The 25,826-nt window shown below is 39.2% G+C and overlaps 1 protein-coding gene across 12 annotated transcripts in view; it reads left to right on the top strand.

The window, feature by feature from the left end:
- Positions 1 to 25,826, top strand: part of TIAM1 (TIAM Rac1 associated GEF 1) — a 188,219-nt gene that overhangs the window by 141,537 nt on the left and 20,856 nt on the right. For 10 of the 12 annotated variants that reach the window (XM_053386581.1, XM_053386580.1, XM_053386573.1 and 7 more), the window contains 8 exons: positions 608 to 754; positions 1,344 to 1,418; positions 3,891 to 4,061; positions 9,661 to 9,765; positions 11,156 to 11,237; positions 13,540 to 13,626; positions 15,103 to 15,327; positions 18,725 to 18,828. In XM_053386581.1, the coding sequence (XP_053242556.1) occupies positions 608 to 754; positions 1,344 to 1,418; positions 3,891 to 4,061; positions 9,661 to 9,765; positions 11,156 to 11,237; positions 13,540 to 13,626; positions 15,103 to 15,327; positions 18,725 to 18,828 (996 nt within the window). Of the gene's footprint in view, positions 1 to 607; positions 755 to 1,343; positions 1,419 to 3,890; positions 4,062 to 9,660; positions 9,766 to 11,155; positions 11,238 to 13,539; positions 13,627 to 15,102; positions 15,328 to 18,724; positions 18,829 to 20,107; positions 20,197 to 25,826 lie in introns of those variants that run through there. The other 2 variants (XM_053386584.1, XM_053386585.1) reach the window with 2 other exon arrangements.

The following is a 25,826-nucleotide window of genomic DNA, read 5'->3' as shown; positions in this document are numbered from 1 at the left end:
GATGTTACCTTAATTTGCTTTCAGAATAAAATATAAATTGGAATTTCTGCTAGCAGTAGTCCTTGATGAGAAAACAATGGCAATTTGTTGTTGAGAGTAGCAATTGATTTTTATATGGTATTATATAATTCGTAGGGATGTTAACAGAATTGCCACCTATGAAATGTATCTAGTGTATGGATGCTGATTGTAAAACATAGTTAATGTTCAGCAGTTTGTCCTAATGAATCACTGTGTTAGCATCTGGCTCTAAAAGTCAAACCAAAAATGGGTTTAAACTGAAAGATTTCTGAAAAGAATTATGATGGGCGGTATTTGATTAAGTTTGTCTCAGCGCAGACCCATTTAAATTAATGAAAATAGTTTAGATATATTGATTTCAATGGGTCTCCTCTGAGTAAAACTTAGTTGACTACCACCCTATGTCTGCCCCAGTCCTCAGCACATACAAGGTAATTTTTGATTCAACATAATTTATACAAACCTCTTTAAAAATCTTGGCACACCTTAACATCTATGGGTCCTCATTAAAATTATGAGGTCTGGCACTCTAGCTTTGCTCTGATTGTGATGTCTTTGGTTGAATGGCTTTTAATGCACCCGGCAGGTGGCCGCTCGCACAGGCGAATCTGGTGTCAGGAGAAGAACACAGGTGATGTCGAGATCAGCAAGCAAACGGAGAAGCCGTTTCTCTTCCCTTTGGGGTTTGGACACCACTTCAAAGAAAAAGCAAGGGAGACCAAGCATTAATCAGGTAGCCTACCTCTTGAGAGAGAAAAATTGCAAACTTCTTGGTTGGATCCTGAGCTCCAGCCTATTTTGGGGGGGTCTGGTATAATTTTTCTACAATCTCTGAACTTTGCATTTCCACAAATACAGGAATGAAGTGTGGCAGATCTTGGTAAGCATCTTCCTTTGGTTTCCCACACAGGGTGTTTGGGGTGGTGATGAGATCGGCACTAGTTGGAGTTACCGCTTCATAAATTGTTGGAAGTATTGCTAGAATTTCACCACAGCTTATGAGCTGCTTCTTAAGTGCACTTTTCTGGCCTTGCGTTTCTCCACTTTCCATTTGATCTGATTCCCCACACATCCCTGAATGGGTCTCAGTAGGTCGTGGTTTAGATGGGGCTACCACCCTTGTTGGATTAGACCAGACAGCCATTTGCATTTGGCTGTTTTCCTAGCCAGGAAGGAATTTTATCCAGTTTTAATTTGAGATGATAATTTCCTCCCTTGAAACACTTATTCATTTGTCCCAGTAACATGAGATCTTTCCAAATTTAGAAAGCATTTGCATCATCCTATTGTAATTTAAAACAGCACGTTCTGTGCCTCTGCAGGTGTTTGGTGAAGGAGCTGATTCTGTAAAGAAATCTTTAGAAGGAATATTTGATGACACTGTTCAAGAAAGCAAGGTAAAAAAAAAAAAGAAGAACATCATTTTATTAATTTACACAAAGGAGTCCAATTAGCACGTGAATCTGTTTTTAGAATGAAGCCCACTCCTTTAGGACAAAGTAAAAGTATTGAAGGGAAGAGCGAGTCTTGCAGCAGCTCAGCTCTGCCAGATGTCAGCCTGTTTGAAACATGGCCAAGCGATGAGGTAGAGGGAGCTTGGCACTGCTCAGCTCCAAAGTGTGCTGCAGAGAAGGGAACTCTTAAACCTTCAATGGTATTTCTGCGAGTGAGGCCAGTAGGTTCCATGGTCATTGACCACTGGAGGTCGGTAGTGCTCTGATTCTGTAGTTTACCTATGCTACCATTGATTAAACCTTTGTCTATGAAGAATATTGGGGGGGAAGAATTCCTTGTATCAGAAGACCTATTAGAGCAATCATTTTTAATAGCTACTTGTTAATCAGGATTTAATTTAATTCTGCCCCTAAACCTATAAATATGAGGCAGGATTTTTTTTTTCTTATCAGGACATGTAAGAATGTAGTAATTGTCCTCGTGGATCAGAGCAAAGTACTTGTCTAGTTCAGCAGTCTGCCTCCAGCAGTAGTCAGGCACATGCTGCCAGGAATTTTTCACACAGGTTTCTGATAATCCCTCCTTAACAACCCCCTCTCCTCAGTTTTTATTCAGTTTTCCAGGATTTGTGCTTGTTTATTTTGTTCATATGACAACTCAGGTTTTTAAAAGTTGTCCTTGACTGCTCTTCATCCTTTTTGTACTTTTCTGTGCCTTCTTTACTTTTATTTAGACTTCTATTATATTGTCTTTTAAAACAAAGGTGAGGAGCTGGTGTCCCTCCAGATGTTGTTGGACTATAACTCTCATCCCTGATCATTGGCCGATGGCTGGGGCCGATGGGAGTTGGAGTCCAGCAACATCTGGAGGATCTGGAGGATCACAGGTTTCCCACTCTAAAAAACAAAAACAAAACAAGTACTCAGCCTCCCAGCTTCCAGAAGGGATTTTCAGAGAGTTTCATTTGGTTTCTGCAATTAAAGTTCTTTTTTCAGGAATTCAAGAAAAATCTGCGGAGGAATTACAGGGCTGTGTTTACTTGTGTTCAAAGCTCTGTAGAGCTGAAGTAGCCATTGGGGGGAAATGGCTTTAGCTCAATATACCGGGATAATACTTTCCTCTCATATGGATCCCACACTATGGTCACTAAGATTATAATTGTAATTGCTTATTTGCCTGGAGAACCAGGAATGCAGCAGTTCCGTTTAGGGCCAAGGCTAGCTCTTCCTGATATTCCTTGATGCCTTGCCACAACTGTTATCCATATTTGCCCTCTCAAGGTCTGAGCAGCCCTTTCTTCAGGGTAAGGCCCCTTCCTGCATTCAGCAATTCTCCAGTCCCCCAAAGGTGGCTTTGCTCTTAATTCTGCCAAGCATAGTCTGTCCATTTCCTCTGAAGAGGTGTTAGATTTTCATGAGATCAAAAATACTTTGGCAACATTATGCATTTCAGCGCTGCCGCAAAACTATTTTGTACATGGTGAAACCTCACATTGCTTCCATATCACAAACAATAACAATGCACAGGCAATGTGATATGTAAAGACAGGGATTGAACATGTCACTTTTATGTGGAAAATGACTTCACAGAGACCACTGCTAATCTGGGTTGATGAGGACATATAAACACACCGTTCTCTGTGTTTGATCAATGTCTACCCTGTAGAGAGACTTCTGCTCTGCCAATTACAGCCCTACCCTGTAACTCCCTAAAGAATACTGAGATGAAGCACCATTAAGTCTGGGCCAGGGGGCATATTTTTAATCGAGCAAATGGGGGTGTGATTGCATTTTAAACTAATGAGAATTCCATACATCTGTCACTTGCTTGGAATTATATTCCTCAGGGGTCCATCTTAAACCTACAAAATAATAATAATAATGATAAAAAAATTAAATGCATGCAGCAGGTTGCCACTGGGCAGTTCAACCAAGCCCACAATGACTTTCTCACCTGCAACTCTTTCTGTTGTGAATAGTGAGAATAGTGGTGTCTCTTCTTAGATTTATTTATCCTCTTGGTTTTTGTGTGTGCATACACCCCCCCCCCGGTCCCAAGTCCAATGTATTCCAGGCGTTTTTTGCAAGCATGCTTCCCCCTTGACTCTGCTATTGCATGTGCAATAAGGATGCAGGCATCAAATAATTGTCCTTTACCAGAGTGGATAGACGTCAAAGAAGAAGAAAAGGAATTGGCAACTTGGAAGCCAGCTGACAATCCTCTGGGGGTTGAATTTTAATTGGTTGCCTTCAGGGAAGCCATCTCCCTACCCGTAATATAGTGCTTTAATTTTGTTATTTAATTTGATAGAAAACAAAGGCATACTTTATGGCCCTATATTTATGTTTAACTGGCAAATGAATCAGTTGTATTTGAGCAGAAGCGTGTTAATAACTGTGTGAATTTCTATTCAGAGAGAAAAAGAAGTGGCGCTCACCACAGTCCACCCACATAATCCCGATTCTGACATCTGGGTTCATGAGTATTTTACACCATCCTGGTACTGCCTGCCAAATAACCAGTCTGCCCTGACGGTAGTCCACCCGGGGGACACAACACGGGATGTCCTGGAAATGATTTGTAAGGTAAAAAAAGAAACATTATAAGAATTTTTGAATTTTCTATGATTATTTGAAATTGTGATTATAGCTATTTTACTCCACTCCCACCACCAGTTTCAGAGTGTTCCAACTATAATGAGCCATCCTGTGGTTTAATTTGACAAAAAATGAAAAGTTGCACAAGAATGCAGAACTGGATGGATTTTCCACATTTGAATGATCTGCAATCTGTGACAACCATACGTGTATGGAAATGTTTGTCATTGCACATCCTAAAAACCATTCTGAAATTTTCACTCCTTATGGAAGATTTAAATTTTAAGGTTTACATTTATTTATTTTTTTGGCTTCTCAGCATTTATTTGTAGCTTGTGCCTATATTCTCCTATGCTATTATCATTTCAGCACAAGTTTTAATAGAATTATATGTGTGTGTGTGTATACACACACACACACAATTGTAAATTTGGTTAAAATTAAGATGTTCAAAATCCAAGATAGTGATGTTCCGGTGCAGAGGTCTGTAAATGTTTCAGTCGCACTCTTTTCCACGCTTGCTGAGCTGTCCCTTCCATTTAAGTAATAGTGGAAGCTGTACACGTACAGGAGCTTATTGTCTGCACTGGAGTTCTTTCATGCTGAATCATTTTTTTTTGTATTTATGTATAACTTTGAGGTTTTATACACCCTCTTGCTGAGTATTCCTGTCACCTGTGGTACCTGAACTTAATGCCGTTATCCACAGGAAAAGTGGGTGAGCTCTGTTGAAATGAATTTTCCCCAGAGCTTTTTGGTCTAAAATTTAAATTTATTTTTATTCATATTTGAATAATGAACTTTGCGCCAGTGCCCTTCCAGTGTGCTACCATTGATTATATTTGTATATTCAGCAAAACATTTTGTCTGTCATTCAGTTAAGTATGTTCTATTACTTTTTCATATGATTCACTTATTTTTCATCTGTATCTTCTCTATCAGTTTCCACGCTAAGCAATAAAACTTTTCAAAGTTCACTCTTTTTGAATTAAAGTTTGGTATTCAGTTGAACTAAGAAAGATGTTGACAGAACTCAGGTGTGCTGTGAGTGTGATATATGCACCTCATTGCATTGTAACCAGCACAAGAATTCATATACTTTTAGATTCTCAGGTGTATTTTTTAGGATTAATGACTTATCCATCTATACCAGGGGTCAGCAACCTTTTTCAGCCGTGGGCCAGTCCACCATCCCTCAGACCATGTGGTGGGCCGGACTATATTTTTTTTGGGGGGAGGGGGAATGAACAAATTCCTATGCCCCACAACTAGCTCAGAGATGCATTTTAAATAAAAGCACACATTCTACTCATGTAAAAACACCAGGCAGGCCCCACAAATAACCCAGAGATGCATTTTAAATAAAAGGACACATTCTTCTCATGTAAAAACATGCTGATTCCCAGACCATCCGCGGGCCGGATTGAGAAGGCCTGTGGGCCGCATCCGCAGCCTTAGGTTGCCTACCCCTGATCTATACAAACATGGAAATAGGTCTTGAATCTGCATACAAGTAGCATTTGAAATTTCCTCTAGTACTGTGACACATTCGCTATTTTCACACTTAGATTAGCCATGAAAGGTTGTATCATAGTAAATATTAGTGGGATTGTTTGTCTGCTGACTGTCACAATTTGTGAATTGTTAGTTTGGAAAAAAAAGGAGAGGGAATTTTCAGATAATGATAGCTGTTAGCTGGGTTGCAACAAATTTAACTAATCTGTTTTCTGAGTTGTAGTGTTGGATTCTTTTAAGTATGGGACAAAGGGATGCGGGTGGCACTATGGTCTAAACCATAGAGCCTCTTCGGCTTGCTAATCAGAAGGTCGGCAGTTCGAATCCCTGTGACAGGGTGAGCTTCCATTGCTCTGTCCCAGCTCCTGCCAACCTAGCAGTTTGAAAGCATACCAGTGCAAACAGATAAATAGGTACCGCTGTGGCGGGAAGGTAAATATAAGTCCATCCCCTGTAACATCCACTAACCAACTAAACTGAAACCCTTAAAGCAATTTGTTTAACACTTTGAATCTTTCATATTCAAATGATGCCTTCAGAAACATACCTTTATGACTTTTAAAGAAAAGCCCAGTGTTGCACAGAAGGTATGAAGATAAGCATTTATTATGGGTAATTATATATTGTATTCACTGGCAAATGAATTTCTGGAGAGTACTGACGCTCTCAGTGAGAAATGTCTTATTGTAACCAAAGGCAGATGACACTTTCAAAAAAGACACAATAGGCAACAATTATAAAATGTTCTTAGCAATCATTTTATTTTTAGAACTTTTACATAAGCAGTAAGCCAGATTCTCAGCCAACAGATACTGACTGCTCTTTTCCCTATACTTTACATTTTGTGAAGATAAATTCCTAAGTCCATGTTCTACTTCTTTTTAGGCTTTGAGCCACAAACCTATTGGGCCACAGTTGGAATTGTATTAATATCAAGTCCATTGGGCTAAACTGATCTGTAGTTCAAGCTGTGAATCTGCTTCTTTCCGTACCAAATTCTCGGCTTAGGGAAATACTTATGGTTGCATTCTTTCCTGTAACATCTAATAATAAATCTCTCTCTTCTGTCTCTTGTATTCAGCTCATTCTTTTTCTTTAATTCTCTGATCCACATCATTTCACATCAGTTTGCCACCTGCCATCTGAGAACCAGTCGAGTTCTGGTATAGTAAACATTTCATGTGAACTCCTTCATGCTCTAGATTGTGCTGTTGAGATTCCCCATGTTGTAAATCTTCCCTTGACGGTGGGAACCCAAGGGTTTCAAATGCTAGATTGAATAGATGCCCAGGATTATTGTCCTACTATAACTGTATTGATTGTCTGGGTAGTGTGCTGTGTACTGAGCATTGGGGGTGGTGGGACAAAGGTAGCTCAGTGGTAGAACCCATGCTTTACAGTGAAACCTCTACTTACGGACATAATCCGTTCCGGAGGTCCATCCGCTGGTCGAAATGGGACACTAGAAGAGGTGTCTTGTGCGCTTGCACATTCGGCGGTAGTGCACTTCTGCACAGACGCCAGAAGCCACTTCCGCGCATGCACAAATCACGGCAAACCCGGTGTTTACTTCCGGCTTTGCCGTGGATGCAACTTGGAACATCCGCGAGACAAGGTGTATGTAAGTCGAGGTTCCATTGTATATAAAAGAGGTGAACCTCAGACCCAGAGGGTCAAATCTTGCCCCTCCAGACCTTTCAGTCTGGCCCTCAGGGATCTCCCCAGCTGTATCTCCTCTCCAGCCCTGGATGGATGATAGAGAGGGGCATGTGTAGAAACCACTACACTGTACAAAGTTAACATTCACATGCTCTGGCCATTTTTGTCTCTGGCCGCTGGAAGGTTGCCAGAAGGGAATGCAGCCACCAGACTGAAAACAGTTCCCAATTTTTGCTGGGTTTGATACCGGGCACCTCGAGTTTTTGCTGAGAAAGTTTGAAACACAAAAGAAGCCACTGCCAGTCACTAAAGAGACAACACAGAGCTATATGGTCAGTGGTCTGACTTGACATAGAGCAATTTCCTATGTTCCTATTTGGGGAATCTCTAATAATGAGCTTCCTGTTTTCAAAACTAAGGAAGTTTATTGTGGGGTTCCAGAGATGATGCTGTTGTTGTTGTTGATGATGATGATGATAGGCATAGCAATCAACCTTTTCTTGGAGGTCTCCCTTATTCTGGGAGAGCTATGGCTTTCCCCACAAGAAAGTAAATAGTTTAGAAATTGCTGTGCATCAGCATATAGCCATCGGTATGTGTGGTTAGCCTGGTGCTGCCTGGGACACTAGTCCCTGTAGGTTCTCTTAACATGTCGGACTAAATCTCGCTGACATGCCTTTCAGTCACGGCTTCTCCTGACAGCTCTAAAGCTGAATGAGCTGTGGAATGTACATGAGGTTTTTGCTGATTGCTGACTGACAGAAAGAGGCTGTCGGAAGGAGGCTAGTGGGTCATTGGTTCCATTCACGTGGTTTTGTTTGCCTGTTCTTGCGCTGCCTTGTCAAGTTTCATTTCTGAACGTTTCTCAAGCAGCAGGCTTTCCCAAGTCTTTTTGTTCACTGAGACGCAGCTGACTTGCCTTCCAATTCCATCAACGCTGAAAACGGTTCAAATTCAGTTGGGTTTATTGGGGGAGGGCAGGAAGGAAGGGGATGCCTGTAGATGAAAAATAACCTAGAGCTTTTTGACTCGGTCAAAAACTGCGCTAATAGGCAAGGAGAGATGCTGTCTTCACAACAGATTTGGAGGCAGTAGGCCACATTGGGACTGACGTTAACTCAGTGTCATATGAAATAGCTGATGTGGCTCCGATTAGAATTTGCTACAGGCCTGAGGCAAGTAATGATTGCCCTCAGGTGTGTAGATGAATGGCAGCGCTCATTTGCCCTCCCTTCCCTCCCAGATGCTGTTATGTTATTTCCCCAAAGGCGAGAGTATTGGAGAACTAGTGGGGTTTTAATTTCGAAAGAGATGCAGCCTTGCTACTTCTGCCACCGGCCTTGGGAAGAAACATTCCAATCCTTCTGTCAGCCTTTCAATACAGGAGGGGAAGCTGGGTTGGCTTTCTGTTCCACACTGAACTTTTCCTTGCACTGCTGTCCTTTTACCTGCTGTGGAAAAGAGTTGTGGTTGTGTCTGCATACTTAGCTTCAATGGGCCAGAAGCGGCAGCTGTTTGTTCAGAGGTAGGGATAGTATGGTAGTAGAGGGACAGCCAGACATTCATTACCTTTCAGGCAGATGTGGGCCCATTCTGAAGGCCGTTTTTTGTTTGTTAACGGATCTTCTGTTAATTGTGAGGAGAATCAAAGAATCATAGAGTTGGAAGGGGTCCAAGGGTCATCTAGTCCAACCCCTGCAATGCTGAAGCTGTACTTGTTTGACTTTGCTTTAGGATTCCTCAACTGCTTCAGATTTCTGAAGTAATTCTAAAATGGCATATATAAATTCCACTTGTAGGGAATAGGGAATAAGAAGGTGGAAGTGCAAATGCCATAACATCCAGCTAACTATAACTAACTCTTTTTTTAAAAAAATAACAATGAGAGAATCTGGTAAACACATTCATGGTTATCTGTTTTGGGATAATATTATGTAATGCCCGGAATATTAGGAGCCCTTTAACATTCAAAATTAGCAAGTATTTGATAACGTGATGGCAAACTGGTGAGATTCAGAAAGCAGCACCCCTGGTCTCCTACTGTATATGTCAGATTTTAGGAGCAATCCGTTCCCTTTTCCTATGATACAATTAACTTCTTATCTATGCTAGCAATATTTTCATCCACACTGTAGGTGAGCAGAGCTGGACTTCAGCAGGGCTTCCCACTCAGAGGAATGCTGTTATCTTTGCAATATCAAGACGGGGATAAGCGAGCATTTCTTTTCTGAGTGGCAAATAAAGAATTATTCCGGGGTTGTTTAGACAGTATCTTTATAAAACATCCTTTTAAGCAAGAAGACCTTCCCTTCATTTTACAGGAACATCTTTCACGAAAAGAAAATGGTTACTTGTGCTCTTATCTATATCTTGCAGTAACCTTCTCTCCCCCCTCCCTTTCCCCCCCTTTCAGGCACATCAGCTGGATTACTCAGCTCACTATCTACGTCTTAAGTTCCTGACAGGAAACCAAATGCAATCCTACATACCAAAGCCAGAAGAGGATATTTATGAATTGGTAATGCTCACCTTTCAGTAATAATTCTGTGCAACGTTTCTTGTGAGAAAAAGACTCTTGTTGTAGTGCTTGGTCTTTTTTGGTAATTAATTGCAAGCTATTGATACTCATAAATATCAGTAACTTTAAACTAGTAGCACAAGATAATTGTGTGGCGGAACAAAAGATATTGATTCTGATATTATTGTTGTTATTATTACACTTGAATTCTACCCTTCAAGGAGCACACAGAGGTATAAATGGTCCTCCCCTCTTCACAACAACCCTGTGGGGTAGTTTTGAGACTGGCCCAAGGCCTTAAGGCTGGGTGAGGATTTGAACCAAGGCCTGCTAATCCTAGTCCAACACTCCTAATATGAGACACTAACTTTAGTAATTCACTTTTAAGCAGGGTGATAAAATTTCATGGCTTGTGATTGGTGTAAATGGAAAGAAGGGAGGTGGGTCTAAGTTTTCTCAGAGGAGGCATCATTGTGAAAGCTTCTGTGGATATTGAGGGGTGGTCTTTGCCAAGCAAGATGGAGAAAAGAAATGTGGGTTTCTGATGCAATGAAAAAGATGGTAGATACTGACCCCCAGTGGAGATGAATAGTAGGACGACTGACTAAAGGGGAAATTATGTGCTTTTATTTCTGAGGTCAAGGCAGCAATCTTATACAGTTGTACCTTGGTTCTCAAACGCCCTGTGACTTGAACGTTTTGGCTCCCGAACGTCGCAAACTGGGAAGTGAATGTTCCGTTTTTCAAACTTTTTTTCGAAGCTGAACGTCTGACGCAGCTTCCATTGCTTCTGATTGAGTGCAGGAAGCTGCGCCTTGGTTTTCGAACATTTTCAGAAGTTGAACGGACTTCCGGAACAGATTCCGTTTGAGAACCAAGGTACGACTGTATGTGCTTGCCTTGGAGTAAGTCCCATTGAGCTCAGTGGAGCTTGCTTCTGAGGAGAAATCTAGGGTTGTGGCTGAAAATCTAAACGGCTAAAAATGAAGCTCAACACTTCTGCAGTAATTCGCTGTCGTTCTTTAGAAATGCTATGAGTATACCAGAGTATACATATGCATATACTCTGGTTCATGCAGTTCAGCTTGCTCCTCAGTGCACACCCATCCCTTTCCCACCACCTTGTCAACAATGACATTGTGAACCAGTATTTAATTTAGCAGTACAATCTGCCAAGTTATTATTTTTATTAAATTTGTATACTGCCCTTCATCGGAACACAACATAACAATACAAAATGAAAAACGCAAGATTCTCTTCACATTGCTGCAGTTCTTCTTTAGACATCTTTGTCTTCACTCTTAATTTTAAAAGAACACTGTGTGAAAAATAACAACTGACAATATATGTCATCACAACAGACTCTCACTCTCTCTTTTTGCATTTTCAGTTGTATAAAGAAATTGAAATCTGTGAGAAAATTACACAGCAAATTCGGATTGAAAAATCTGACACGTCGTCTGATAACTATGGTGAGTTTGACATTTATATCTATATCTATATATATATCTATATATCTATATATCTATATATAGATATTTGCCTTTTCATATCTAAGCATGCTTTTAAATACATCTTCAGAGGATTTATTGAATAAACCATCCGTGGTCAAATCTCAGGACTGTCATTCCCATAGCTGTCACAGTGTGCGCCCCAGTATTAAGCCTTCTAATGAAACATGGCAAATCTGCCATTTTTGTCTTGCCTGAAGTGGTGTGCTAGATTTTCATGGGGGTTGATTTTAAGTGCAAAGCCTGGCCATTTCAAGAGCTGAGTCCTTCCAGGAAACAAGCCTCTCTTTGCTAAATAAATAAAGACTTTTCACAGTAAGCAAGTCACAGCATCATCCCCAAGAAAGACTTTTTTCAAGGGCTGCCTTTTCTTGCAGCAGAAGCTGCCTTGCGCCATTCTGCCACTGGATTTGACCAGCTGTTAATTCGATCCATTTAAAGATATTCATTTATTGTAAATGACTCTTGTGCCACTTTTCAGGATCAAAGCAGCATAGAATAAAGCGATCACAAACAAGAACAATCAAACAACATTATTAACTCTACAGCAATACATAATTGTTAAATGTAAAAGTGAACAGAGCAATAGAAAATTAAAAATAGCATAAAACCATCAGGGTTGAATTACTTACACTTTTAATTATTTGGCCATGTTAAAGTAGCTTATATACTTCTATGTCCTATGTCTTTGCTAATTAATAGAAATTACATGTTGGTCATTAGCAAATAAGGTTGCCATCTTAACCCAACTTACCTGGGAGTAAGCCCCTTTGTATTCAATAGGATATACTTCTGAGTAGTTATGGTTTAGCTTGCATTGCAATTTATTAACCCCCCTCCTTTTTAAAAGTATGTACAACTACTGACTTCTTTGTTATGTAGACAGAACCTAGTGCTAGTCACCTGAACCCAACCAATTTTTGCCTTTATACCCCAAATATCCATCTCTGAAGCTGTGATAATTCAACGGTCTCATTTTTTCCTGCTGGGCTTCCATTAGGCAGTCCTGTTCATAGTGAATATATTATCTAAGATTACCCTTTCTTGCTGGCTTTGAATCTCTAAACACAATGAGATTTCTGTATTTCGTGGTACACAATGATACTCTACTGTCTTTTCTTTGTCCTTTCTCTTTTGAAATTGATGAATGAAAGTATCTTTCCATCTACAAAAATTACTTTGAAGGCAGTTTGATTGAGAATTGGATCCTATCACATCTGCTTCCTTATAGCTAATGGCCAATACTATGTTAAATATATTTCCCCCAGGAGGGTCATAAATATTTTGCTTAATAAACAAAAAGGCAAGCTGCTGCCTACATCTCCCTAGGAAGCCATCGAATTTCAGAGCAGCAAATGCCTCGTTTTAGAGAAAGCAATAAATAATGCATGATAGTTAACATGTATTTACATCCTGCATACTTTGGAGCAGATGATACAAACTGAACGCACCTCGAGGCAGGACAAAGTCAAATGCATGTTTCAAGTATGATGCACACTTCTAATCCAGGTGTTGGCAGTTATTTTCCTGAAAAAACATTTCCCTGAAACACTCTGTATCTCTGCGTCTGTTTCCCTTCCTCCCACCCCACAATTTTAAATATATGTGAGCCACTTGTGCCTTACCCGATTTAGAAAAAGTATAATATGTGTAATGGTAACATAGCTTTAATCTTGGTCGGGCCTGTGTATTACGCAATTCAGTATATAGTAAACTTTACCCACCATCTTTATATTCAAGGCCACAATATGGTACATCTAGAGATTGTATGTAACGTGAAGGAGATTATGCGTTGAAATATTTTAGTTGATATTTTAGAATGTAAAATGCTATTTTATTTATTGATTGGTTTTACCTTGTGGGCTTATAGCCGAATAAAGTATTATCTATCTATCTATCTAAAATTCAGTATACTGCACAGATCTGACTGCAAGTGAGATCTGTGTTTTGCTTAATATATTCACTTTTTTCTCTTGTGTATCATGCACGTGCAGGATCTGGAAAACTGAACCATAATATTTTGCCCAAAACAAATTTAAAAACCCATGTATTATTGTTGTCATCATGGGGTGTGGTATTCTGTTTTAGAGAGCAACTTGCATAGATTATTTCCATACAGACTATATGAATAATGGTGGGAGTTTGGTAAAATTTGACCATGTAAAGAAATGGTTTTACTTGATTAAAGCAAAGTTAATGGAATGGATCTTTTTGTGAAATTAAATCAAATGGTTCTCAGTTTTGCCACTGGATATTTCAACAGGCTTTTCTCTGTCCTCTGTGGAAGAAGAGGGGATTCGGCGGCTCCATGTAAACAGTGTAAAAGAGACAGGCCTGGCTTTCAAAAAAGGTAGGGTGCCAGGGGGTGTTGTATTTCCCTTTAAAACTTTTTCAGTGATCAACAAAAGGAGCCCTTTCCTCTTTCTGCTATTCAAGATTATACCAGATCTCCATTGCACCTAGACCAAAAATCAATTAGGAATGGTGACAAAAAGTGTAACTCCAGTACCTTCCAAATTATGATACTGTTCAGTCCGTCTCTTAATTTTAAAAGAAGAATTTATTGTAAAGCTGGTAACACAGTTATGTTGAAGGTTGACTATACTGTGGTACAGACGCTTGGGTTACAGATGCTTCAGGTTATAGACGCTTCATGTTACAGACTCCGCTAAACCAGAAATAGTATCTTGGGTTAAAAACGTTGCTTCAGGATGAGAACAGAACAGAAATCGCACAGCGGCTCATAACCAGAAACCACTCGTAACATGAGGTGCGCTTTCATTAATGGCGCCTCCCGCTGCTTGCGCCGCTGGCGTGCGACTTCTGCTTGCATCATGGGGCAAAGTTTGCAACAAGGGACATCTACTTCTGGGTTAGCGAAGTGTGTAACCCAAAACATTCATAAGGGGGACGGTATGTAAAATGAGGTACCACTGTACATTTCTGGACACTGAAGGTTGATATTCTTCCCTTTGCTGCATCTTAATAGCTTGTGATAGTTTTGTTTCATGTTGATTTAGGAGAAGTAACTCAAGTGATCACAAGAAGTAACCTCTGAAGAGGGTTGGGGCAGGGATAAATCACATTATGTTTACTTCTTTTTCAAATATCTATCTACATGCGTGTTTTGAGAACATGAATATCTTAACGTGAGAACTTAAACTAGACAGCAATATACATTCCTTTTGATTTTTTTTAAAATTATGACATTTATCCTACCATTGGAAACCTTCACACAATCATTACAACTTAATTTTAGTATTCTTGCAATACTAAATAAATTAAAAGGGGCTCAGTTCTCTGTTCAGTCATGAACTGACATAGTGCTCTTGGGTGAGTTACTTACCTTTCTTGGTCTTAGTTTTTCCACTTGTAAAATGTACATAATTCTTATTTTCTAATAAAATGATTGAATGGAGAAATAAAATCAAGATTGTAAAACATGGAGCACAGTACCCAGAATGCTCTGCCATGCTGGACTGAACCTCATGTTGCCAGACACACTTGGCTTGGTTGGACTGGGCTGTTGCATCATTACAGCGCATCTTTATGGTTTGTGCCCTAAAAGGAGTTTTCAATAAAGAAAAGTTTCTTGTTTGAAAGAAATAGCATTTAGGCCAGAAGTGGCCCTCCAGATGCTTCTTGACTCCAACTCCCATCATTCCTGACTGGGGCTGATAGGTGCTGGAGTCCCACAAGATCTGGAGGACCACAGGTTAGCCAACCCTACCTTAGGCAGACATGAAATCTTAAATGCTGAATAGAAATCCAACTCTGATGGATAACTTTTGAGTATGACTCTTGATTTTCTGCTTTCTCTTTGCAGGCCTGAAAGCTGGTGATGAGATCGTTGAAATCAATAAGAAAGCTGCTGAAGACTTGAATTCAGCCATGCTAAGAGATGTTCTTGTTCAGCCTTCTCTGTGCCTTACAGTACGGACTTATCCTGAGAGACAGGCAGGGCAGAAACTAATGCAGCTGCCACAACGCCGCACAGATGGTTCACTTGACCTGACCGACAGTCCATTGCGCTCTGTTGGCAATAGCCAAGGTACCCATGTTTACTAGCATTGTGGGCTTACATTTTTGAATCTTCCAACTCTTCAGTTCTATAAAAGACACTTGCTGCTTTCAAAAACAGAAGCTGCTGCAATTTTAAAGGATACTTTTTAAAAGATTTTAATCTTATGTTTCTCTTGCGGTGTCTTCCTCCACCTCTCTTCCAAACATCTTTTTATTTTTATTTTTTTTAAAAAACACTTCTTCACGTATACTACAGCCAGGCAAACCTGATGCAAACATTGATACATTTAAATAGTTCCAAACATTGCTTAGTTTTTGGGCTATGGCAGCTTTCGAAAGTGTCTCTCTGTTTTGCCACAAGATGTCAGCAGTGTCCTACGTGAAAGCGGTTCTGTGTAGGATTCATTTGTCCACTGAACATGCTTGGTTAATAACAGAACAAAGATGAAAATGTTCTTAATGATGCAGTGAGGAATGGACCTTTCTCTAGCCAGCTAACATGAATAGGGGAGTCAAGTGCCTGTGAACATGCAGTTCATACTGACTGAGGAATTAGACTCCGACAGCAAGCGTTCAAAGCATGTCCTTGTATGCCCACAGACTATAATATTTTTCATACACTACTGTGTTCACCAGGAAACTTGCAGTATCCTAGTGGCAAAACAAGCACGAACAAATCCTAAGAAATACGCTTTTTAAGTTGTTGTGGTCCTAAATGTTCATAGTGAAATAAGAGTTCAGGTAAGAAAGGAAGGGAAGCAATGGATTCACCTTGTTTGTGTGAATATTTTACCTGAAAAGCCCAGGTGCTTCCCAACAGGCAGGCTGTTTGTATGAAATTTGGTTGCTATCCTACACTTTCTAAGCACAATTTTCTTGTTACTTTTCAAGCTGCAAAAAGTACTGAGAGAAAGTGATCGGAAATTGTAGTGGAAAGTATGGGATAACAGCTGTGCAGTATCACCTATGTGTGAAAACACAAGCTCAATAAGCAGCTAGACAGGAAGCTCCCCAGATCTTTCCTTTTTCTGCTTTCCAGCACAAAAGATAAGGCTTTTTGTATGGTAGGAAAGATAGTCACGAACTCTGGGATATCACTGATGTTTGCAACTTCTGCAAAAAGAAGAAGAAGAAGAAGAAAAAGAGCAGCAGCAGAAGCACAATTTAGTCTATGGTTGAGGTCAGTTGAGGAACAACATGTTTGAAGTGTAAGGTAAAAACTGAGGAAAAGGAAAAGGGGGAAAGGGAACTGACCTGCCTGAGCCCTGAACAGGATATAATCTCCTGGGAGTGTGCATTAGATTGGAAGAAGGAATGTGCTTCCATGGTTGACCCCTATCCCCATGCTGTATATCAGCAAAGCACCAAGGTGCAGGACCATCAGCCAACCTTGTTCCTGAGCCCCTTTGTACTGCATAGCATAGGGAGGGAAAGCTTCAAGAAGCAGGAAATGAATTTTTAATAACATTCATTCTTGTTTTCAAATCTCACTTTTTAAGGATTCCAGAGTGAACGTTTTGTAGCCAGCAGAGTTTAAAGCCACACTTTTTTATTTTTTATTATTTCATTTATTGAATTTATTTTCTGCCCTATATCTGGGGGTCTCAGGGTGGTTACTTTCTGTGAAGTAACATTGTTCTGGCCATGTCCAGGAAGCTTCTTATATGACCTACTGCACTGTCAGATGCTCCTCACTGAGGGCTGTATATTATCCAAGCCAGATAGTAACTTGAATAATTCATGTGCGTAAATCCCTGGTGCAATTTTGGTTGGGCACGGTGGTCTGGTTCACAGCATGCTGTTGCTCCCTGTCTTTTCCAGGGTTTCATAGTACTACAGAGTGCCATAAAAAGTTTTTAAAATGTGAACTGTAAACATACACTACTGCACTGTGTTTAAATAGTAATTGTAAAAATATATGGTTTCATTAAATTGATAGGGACAGCTCTGTGTGTGAATGTTTGTATGTTTGTTTGTTTGTTTGTGTGTGTGTGTGTGTGTGTGTGTGTGTACATGCACAATAACACATGACTCATTTTTATTTGTGAGACACAGTTTTGGTTTTAGGAAATTTTATTGAATGTTTTTGTATTCCTTTTTTGTAAACCGCTTAAGGATTTGATGATATCAAGCAGTAGAAATTATTTGTACATACAAACATATATTAGCCAATAAATAGATGCAGACAGTAAAAAGCATTCCATGTGTTCAGCTGTTCACTTAAGGTCCAAATGAACATTTTCTCTCTATCTGGGACTGGAGTCTATACTGCAGGAAGTAGATTAAGGCACGTTTTTCCTATAACAGGAAAGAAGGCCCTGGTAACTATAAAAAGTATTAGGCTCATCAGAATAGGGTGAGATTCCACAAGGCTTTAAAGGGACTGTTGATCATAGTAGACAAAATGAAGCTGCTCAAACAAGCTTGGATATGTTGTGGCATTTTAAAAAATAGGTACTATTTTGATTAAATACTGAAATCTATTATTCAAGTAATATATTTTCAGTGCCATGGTGTTAGATTTTTTATAATTATTTAAAAACTATTCTCAAGTAATCAAGCCAGTTGAACAATTAGGGATTTTACTTCAGCTTTGATCTCAATTATTTGAGGTATTTTCTTGATTTGAGTCATATATGAAACAAATACACCATTGTTCTTGCTGAGTTTTGCTCTCTTCAGCATGTTGCATCAACAGACTTAAAACTGACATAGCAATGGTGAGTTTGCCTGTTATATCAAATAATATCAATTATTATATCAAATTTTCAGGTTGTTAAGAAACAATTTGCCAGCAGAATGTTAAAAGCCTATGGCATGTACCAGTGGATCACATGGCAATTTGCATGGTGCATTTGGCAAACTGCTTGTTCATTATGTATTTATTTAAAACATTTATAGCCCGCCTTACCTCAGCAGAACTCAAAGTGGCCAAGGACAATGAAATTAAAACAACCATTTAATGACCAATAAAAGCAGTTATGCCCATCTGAGATACAGTATTTTATTTTGAGCTCTTCAAGGTATTTCTGGAAGCTATATATGAACATAATGTATTATTTATTAGAGCAGAATGTAGGTAATTTTAAATATGTATCTAGTCATCTCATGATTACTGCTCCCATTCCAGATATAGTGCCGTAAATGTTTGTTATTTCATGCAAGCAACACTACACACAAGGCTATGAAAAATACTCAGTTTTACTCTGGACACCCCCCCCCCCCACTCCAATGTGTACTTTTTGCAAATAGTAATAGGCTCCATTAATGGCAGTTTCAAGTGATCTAAGTGAAGTGTGCTCTAATAATGGCACTGGAGAGCTAAAAGGTGTTTGTGTTTGCTCATGACATAACAGTGTTTGCTGTGTTGCACTTCTGAATTGTTGTTCAACCCATTATTTCTCACTTCTGTCTCATCCTAACAGGACACTTGTTCTGCAATGATCAGGACAGCTGTGCTGAGACAACTCCAGAAGAGGCAGAAGTGCATGTCTTGGAGTCGTCCAGTGAGGGTGATAAAACTGGCAAGGTGTGAAACTTTCATTTTCACATTGTAAATAGCAGAATCACTGCAGGCTAAAAGCTGGCATGCTGACTTCACAGCTGTGTGCGATTAGAGCGTCTCTTCCAGGATAATGTTTACCTTGGGGTGTTTTTTTTAAAGTGTTTACATGATATGGAATGAACCCAATTAGAGCCTTGATTATAGCTCGACACCACCTGCTGTACCCAAATGCTCCCCCTTCGCCCATCATGGGTGGGTGTGGTGTGGTAATAATGATTTTGAATATAAAACACAGCAGCCCCTTTTCTTTGGTTGTGAATCTCCCTGAATGCCACTTGCCACATTTTCACATGCACCCCTGCCTCTGCTTATAATTCTTAATATATGATATGCTCAAATATATTTTTGCTTGTTGCAGAGCTTTCATGGTGGCATCCTAAATGGAAAGAAATGTTAGGTGTTCTACCTTTTGATTGCAGTGGAACTCAACAATTAAGATAAACTGACCAAACAAATGGATTGTTAATTGGGATGCCCATCCCAATTGGGAGCTTATTAAAATATGAGCACCCTAGTTTATTTTTGTGGGTGCTTTGTGAAGACGAGCTTGTTGTTTTTTGTAACTGTGTGTGCAAAAATACAATTCAACTTTAAAAGGACATGCATTTCAAGAGTTGTCTGATGAGTGCCTTCATTTTACACTCCGCTGAAAACATGTAACTCCTTCAGAATTTTTCTGATAATTAGTAACAGATAAGGTAAGTAGGTCTGAGCTTCCTTTTGTGTCCCTGTATTGCAATGGTTTCCCCAGAATAGTTTACTAATTACAACTTCTGCCTGAGGACAGCTTCACATAATACAAATTTATTAAATGAATGCCACTTTTTGTGAATGAAATTCCACGTTTGTAATACATGCAGGTTGTCACATGTGACAAGCACTTTAATATTTATTAACACAAGGCAGGAAGCTGAATTTGGTAGTATATCATGGGGTGTACACGTAATAAAATAAATGTGTGTGTAATTATCATATGTGACTATATTTATGTCAGTTACATGAAATATCCAATCTCAAAATTGTATCCAGGTAAGAAATTAATCTTGTGGGAGGTGGCTCTTGGTTACGAATTAATCCACAAATGGTGTTGTTAGGATATCATAGTGGAAAGGAAGGAAAAACCTCATGGCCTCAGATTTCCTGCCCCTTTGTCTAACTAGCCTATAGCCCTTCCTTTGATAGCTAGACAGTGGAAGTCTGCTAGCAGGAGGTATTCCCAAGCTTGAAGCAGCTGCAAAATTGCATCAGCTACTAGAGCTCAGATGCAGAGCTCATATGACAAACAGGAGGCTGTTGAAGTTTGCACTCTGGTTTCCTGCAGGACCTATTATAGTAAGTGATGCTGGGTGGGTTTTCTGGCTTAGAAAAGAAGGGAAGTTCTGACCTCTAGAGGTATGTAGATCTTAAAACGTTAAGTATGGTCTTTGCTGGATTAATAAGGTGTTTAGAAAGGGTATGTCACATTTTTAAAAGTGAGTAGTAGGAAACTGGTTCATTTTTTAAAATATTCTTATGTTGGTGTTTGTGCTCTTATCTAGATTTTTACATTTTGCAAACTACAGTGGTCATGTCCTGAGGTTTTCTTCTTTTCAGCTGCAGATGTCTTAGATCAGTGGTCCCAAACTTTCTCCCCCATAGACCACTTGAATATTGCTGATGGTCTTGGTGGGATCCCTTAATTATTCTTCTGCCTGTTGTAGCAATTGCAGTGCACTTTGCTAGATAAAGTATTATTTTTAATTGTCTGTTTATGCTTCTTTTGTTTCATATATACCGTATTTCATTGCATCACAATTTGAATTCTGTAGAATTCAGATTGTTGTGCAATAAAATAAGAAATAAAAGAATCAATAAACATACAATTAGGAATCAATATGAATATTTAATGTGGACATGACGTGGACCATTTAAATGAAGCTCAGACTACTGCTGGTCCACGGACCACAGTTTAGGAACCCACCTCTTAGATTAAAGATACGTTTTTAAGGTTAATAAATATGTATATTAGGGGACAATGCAGTAGCTTGTCAGCTCTATGTAGCAAAACATACATCGTTGATGACAAACTTTTTAAAACTAGCTGAGTCATTAATACTCCATAGACGAGTGTAATACCTTTCTAACTTGTGTAATCTCTTCTGTAGCAGAAGAATACAATAAGGAATGGAAACTTGCTTTGTATAAACGAAATGCCATTTATTTAATGTGCTCTTAATATGCTGAAATGCATGTTTTGTTTATAAAGAGAGACATACTTTTGAATTCATTCTGGATTTTTGTTAAAGGTTTTAAAGGTGTGTGTTTACACTGCTTGTTTAACCTGTGTTAAAGGTGTGTGTTTACACTGGAGAAAGCATTGCAAATGAATTCATATTTTGAGTTGAATAGTTCATATATAATGCTATACCGCATAGCACAATAGCACTCATCACATTCTTCCTGTATTCTTATGTGATTTATGACTCTTTAATAACAAAAGATTATAGGAGCTCACTTGATTAACCTTATGTGGGTGTATGCTTGAAAAGTGGTTCTTTTACGTACTTCATTCCTAATTCTATCATAGCAATAAATTTTGCTGAATTAAATCAAATCTTTCCAGCAATAGCACCTTCCTTGTACAACACTAAATGTGCTTTTGTACATCTACAATTAGATTTCTTCTGCAGACTATGTTATATCAGTTGCATCATTAGTCTTCACAGGACAGTGTTTCTAATAAGCCTTAAATGCCTACCCAAAATGTTTATTAGCCGCCTTGAACTACACATACTTAGGTCAGTAGTATAGAAAAGAACAAACCTTCTTAGGCTTGATCCAGGATTGGAAGTATGGTGTGTGTGTGTGTGTGTGTGTGTGTGTATGGTATTCATTTATTTCTTTTGGACAAAATTGATGTACTGCAATATAGGATGAAGCTGGGAAAAGCAAACCTCTAGAAGGAAGGATTTGGTTGACCTCTCATCCCCATGATGTTTCCAACTGCATCTCTTTGCTTTCTGCCAAAAAAACCCCACCACACTTTAACAGCATTGTGCTGTTCAATTCACATCTGACCGGGGGTGGTCTGGTTGTCACTGAGATGCACACTGCGGGAGGAGAACCATTGTATTATCCTGTAATACACACGATGTACATATATGTACACACAGATGGGTTGAATTGGTACCCATGAAAATGTTTTTTTGGGGGTGGAAAGGAGATTTCAAGAGGCTGAAAAGTTTTATATAGCCCCCCTTGGTTCTCTGGTATACCCCCCCTCTTTTTGGGGCTGCTTCTCTCCCCAATCCGCAGGCTCAGTATAATTTAAAGCAAGCAAACTAAAAGCTCAAAGGGCTTCTTCTTTAGAGAATCTGAGCCAGTCAGGGATCACATGGCCATCACGATAACAACCTGTCATTACAGCCCATCAGATTGGCTAAGTGACAACACCATGGTGCTAATTCAGAGCAAGAGCAAAAAGCATTGTCCATACTCTGATTTGCTTTTCTGTCTTTCTTCATTCGTGACATAGCCAAATCTGGTTTTCTGCATGAAGTTGTCAGGAAACCTGTTAACTCTAATTTTCCTACATAATGATATCACAAAGCTAAATTAGAGTGTGGATAGTACCCACTCTGAATGGGCAAATATATTTTGTACTAATCATTCCTGAAATGAGCTGTGCTGATTTGGTTGTGTGGGTGTAAAATGCACCCTCTGCCCTGTTTTGACTTGATATTTTGATTTCAAATCCCCTTTTGGGGAGAAAAAACTGCTGGTCGTTTGTTACCTTTCATCTAAATTAAGGCAGCTGTATCTTAGCACTGCAGTTAATTAGCTAGCGATGGTAGCAAAGAGTCATGATTTTTGTTCAAATTATCAAAGTATTTTGAACATGTTTCCCCCTTATATTTTAGCAATGAAGGACAGTCATTTTGTTTCTTGCATTCAAAGCACATTAATTACGTTCTCTCACCGTCTACTAGTATGATTTGTAAAATATCTTACCTAAACTTCTTACCAGCTATTGGCTTTCAAAGATTTCTAATTGGCAACCTGCTTTATTTCTGGAAATGTTAATATTCTTGTGCAGCACAGGTTGTAGCCAATCAGCTCTCCGGAGCCTCAGGCAATAGACATTTATTTTCCACCGGGGATTTTGCTTCTTCCTTTCAAGTTTAAGCTGTCCTTGCTTGAGTACTTTTTCGAAAGCTCCTTGAAAGGGAGAATTAAGGACTGACTCTGCAGCTTAAATCAGAGAATTTCATTCTAGTTGACTCTATTGAGTGTGTAAAGTCTGAAGAGGAATACAAGAGGAATCCGGTAGCTGCCCATTCTCATTAACATGCAAGAAGGTATCCAGCAGTCAGAAATACTATGAATTGGAATGAGAAAATGTTTTTTTTTTTAACCCGTAAAGTAGGTCAAGAAATCTCGATGTGGGGTGTGTCTACCCTCCGTCCATTTTTTATTGCTGAAAATGGCGAATAATGGTATTGTCACAGTAACATCGTTTTGGTGATGTCAGTTTATTGGAGAGTTAAACGTAAGCCCAGAAATGAAGGCACTGGGAGAGCTTCTGATTCTCTTCGGCATATGCTTCATATGGTGAGATCTACCATATAGCGGAAATAATGAGAGAATGTTATGTTGTTATGCTGCATTTTAAAGGAATAATTGGCTGATGCTATCAAAGCAAATTGAGTGATTTTCCAAGTCTTGCCTTGAACATGCAATAATCTGGGTCACCAGGATATCACACAAGGTGAGATGGGGGTGAAATTTGTTATCCAGCTGAAAGAACATTAAATAAGCAGTGAAATTTGAGATTCAGCTGTTTTATAGTTGGATGAGGTAGAAATCTTGGGGAGCAAAATGTTATTGTATTGTGGAAAGGGGGGGGGAAGCATTTTTAATGTGGCTTTTATTGGTCCTTGGGTGCATCCAATTCTGCAAGCCTAAAAATGCAGATTATGGCCAACCGAAGTGAATGACAATTTGGATCTCCAGCAATTACTACTTCTCTTTAAAATATGTAGTAAATGCTTATTTTTAATACACATATTTTTCAAGAAAAGATCCATATTAGTGGATGAGATAATTATTGCTTTTACTATCAGTTAACTTTAAAGATATGTGATTAAGTAGGTCTCAGATGAAGTAGATTCTTGCCTATGAAAGCTCATGCTTATAGCAGCTAAGAATTCCATGTACAGTTTTTCGGTTGTATTTTGTATCTTTGGCATGTTAAAGAATCACGTGTTGTTCCTTCTGGATATAATAGCAGGTAATTTGTCTAAAGATAGAAAAGTTTGTGTAAAAACTTCTGAAAATGGTTATGAACCGGTATTTGTCAGGATATTGACATGCCCTGTCAATAAGTCCATGATTGTAGTTCTCTTTAAAACTTGTGTTTGTGCTTTGATGTCTTGTGTGTCAAACGGTTCCTCTGTGTGGGGCTTGGCTTTATGGGTGACCACTGCAATTTGCACAGCCATGGTGGTCCTTTTTCTAAGCAATCAAAATTGTGTTAGGCATGTCCATATAACCCCTGCTGGCTTATAAACCTTCTGGCCTCATAAGCCTTTTGTCATGTATTTAAATTCATTGGTCTTCATGGAAATCACACAAAAAACAAAACACAATATTCAATAAGGCAATAGAGCTCTGTTTCTGGTTCAGCAAACCATAAACTTCACAATCAAATGCAAACTTGGTGGAATACGTGTGTATATTGCGTACACATTGTATGATAAACACATACACACACATATTGCAATTTGAAATAATACTTTCATAAGCTATATAACTTTTATTGGGTCAGTGTTGTGTGTGTGTGTTTAGCTTTTTGTTAGCACAAGCTAAATCCTAAAAAGATTCAGTAGGAGAGAGTCTCTAAAAATAAGTTTGTGCTGAAGTCTCTGTTTAAATTACCCAACCTTATCTATCCCACATACCAATAAACAAACTCAATTGCTTTCTGGTTTCCTACATGCCTTTGATATGCTCTCCAAGGGTCATATGGTGGCTGGAGAGGTTCAGTTGGTCCTCATGATCTGTGGATGATTAGGATACATTTCCCTCTTCTAAGAACTGGAACCAGAAACACCCCTTCCAGTTCAGATCTCCATATTCCTTGACCCCAACCAAGATGCTCCTGTTTACTCTCCTAGCATATCGTAGAAATGGAGTGTTGGAAGGGACCCCAAGGGTCATCTAGTCCAACCCCCTGCAATACAAGAATCTTTTGCCCAGCATGGGGCTTCAGCCCTCAACCCTGAGATTAAGAGTCTCATGCTCTACTGACTGTCCTGTATGTGTTGTGCTTTCCTGCTCTTGAGCTTATCAGCTAATAATAGGCTGTGTAGAAACTCTTGCTTTGAGACTCCCATTCTTCGGTTTTCTTGATATCGGATAGTGGCTACAAGCTTCCAACCCTCTAATTGACATTTCTGGTCAGCAACAGTCTAGCTTATTGTCAGTTCTTCTGGACCTTTCTGTTGTTGTTGTCATATTAATTCAATTTGTATACTGCCCTTCATTTGAGGGTCACAGGACAGTTCATAACATAAATCAATAACCCTTCTCCCACCAACACATTTAAAAAGCCATAGAAGGTTAATCAAACAAACACCTGGCATGTAAAGATAAGTAATGATGGTGCCAGATGAGCCTTCCTAGGGAGAGCATTGCACAAATGGATAGCCACCTCAGTGAGGTCCTAATCCATTTCAGGTTTTATTGGTCAAAGCCAGCACTTTGAATTGGGCCCAGAAACTTAATTGGCAACCAGTTCAGATGGACCAGAATTGGTGTAATATGCTGAAATTGTCTTCTCCCACTGAACAACCTGGCAATTCTATACCAGTTGAAGTTTCTGTTTTTTGTTTTTTTTTAAGAATTTTTTTTTATTAACCGACCAATCACATCAAATCAAATCAAATTACATAAATTCCAAATTACACAGCCGAATTTTAAAT

This window comes from Podarcis raffonei, chromosome 4, assembly GCF_027172205.1.
Source record: "Podarcis raffonei isolate rPodRaf1 chromosome 4, rPodRaf1.pri, whole genome shotgun sequence".
NCBI classification, from domain to species: Eukaryota; Metazoa; Chordata; class Lepidosauria; order Squamata; family Lacertidae; genus Podarcis; species Podarcis raffonei.
This window is presented reverse-complemented; position numbering and strand designations above follow the sequence as displayed.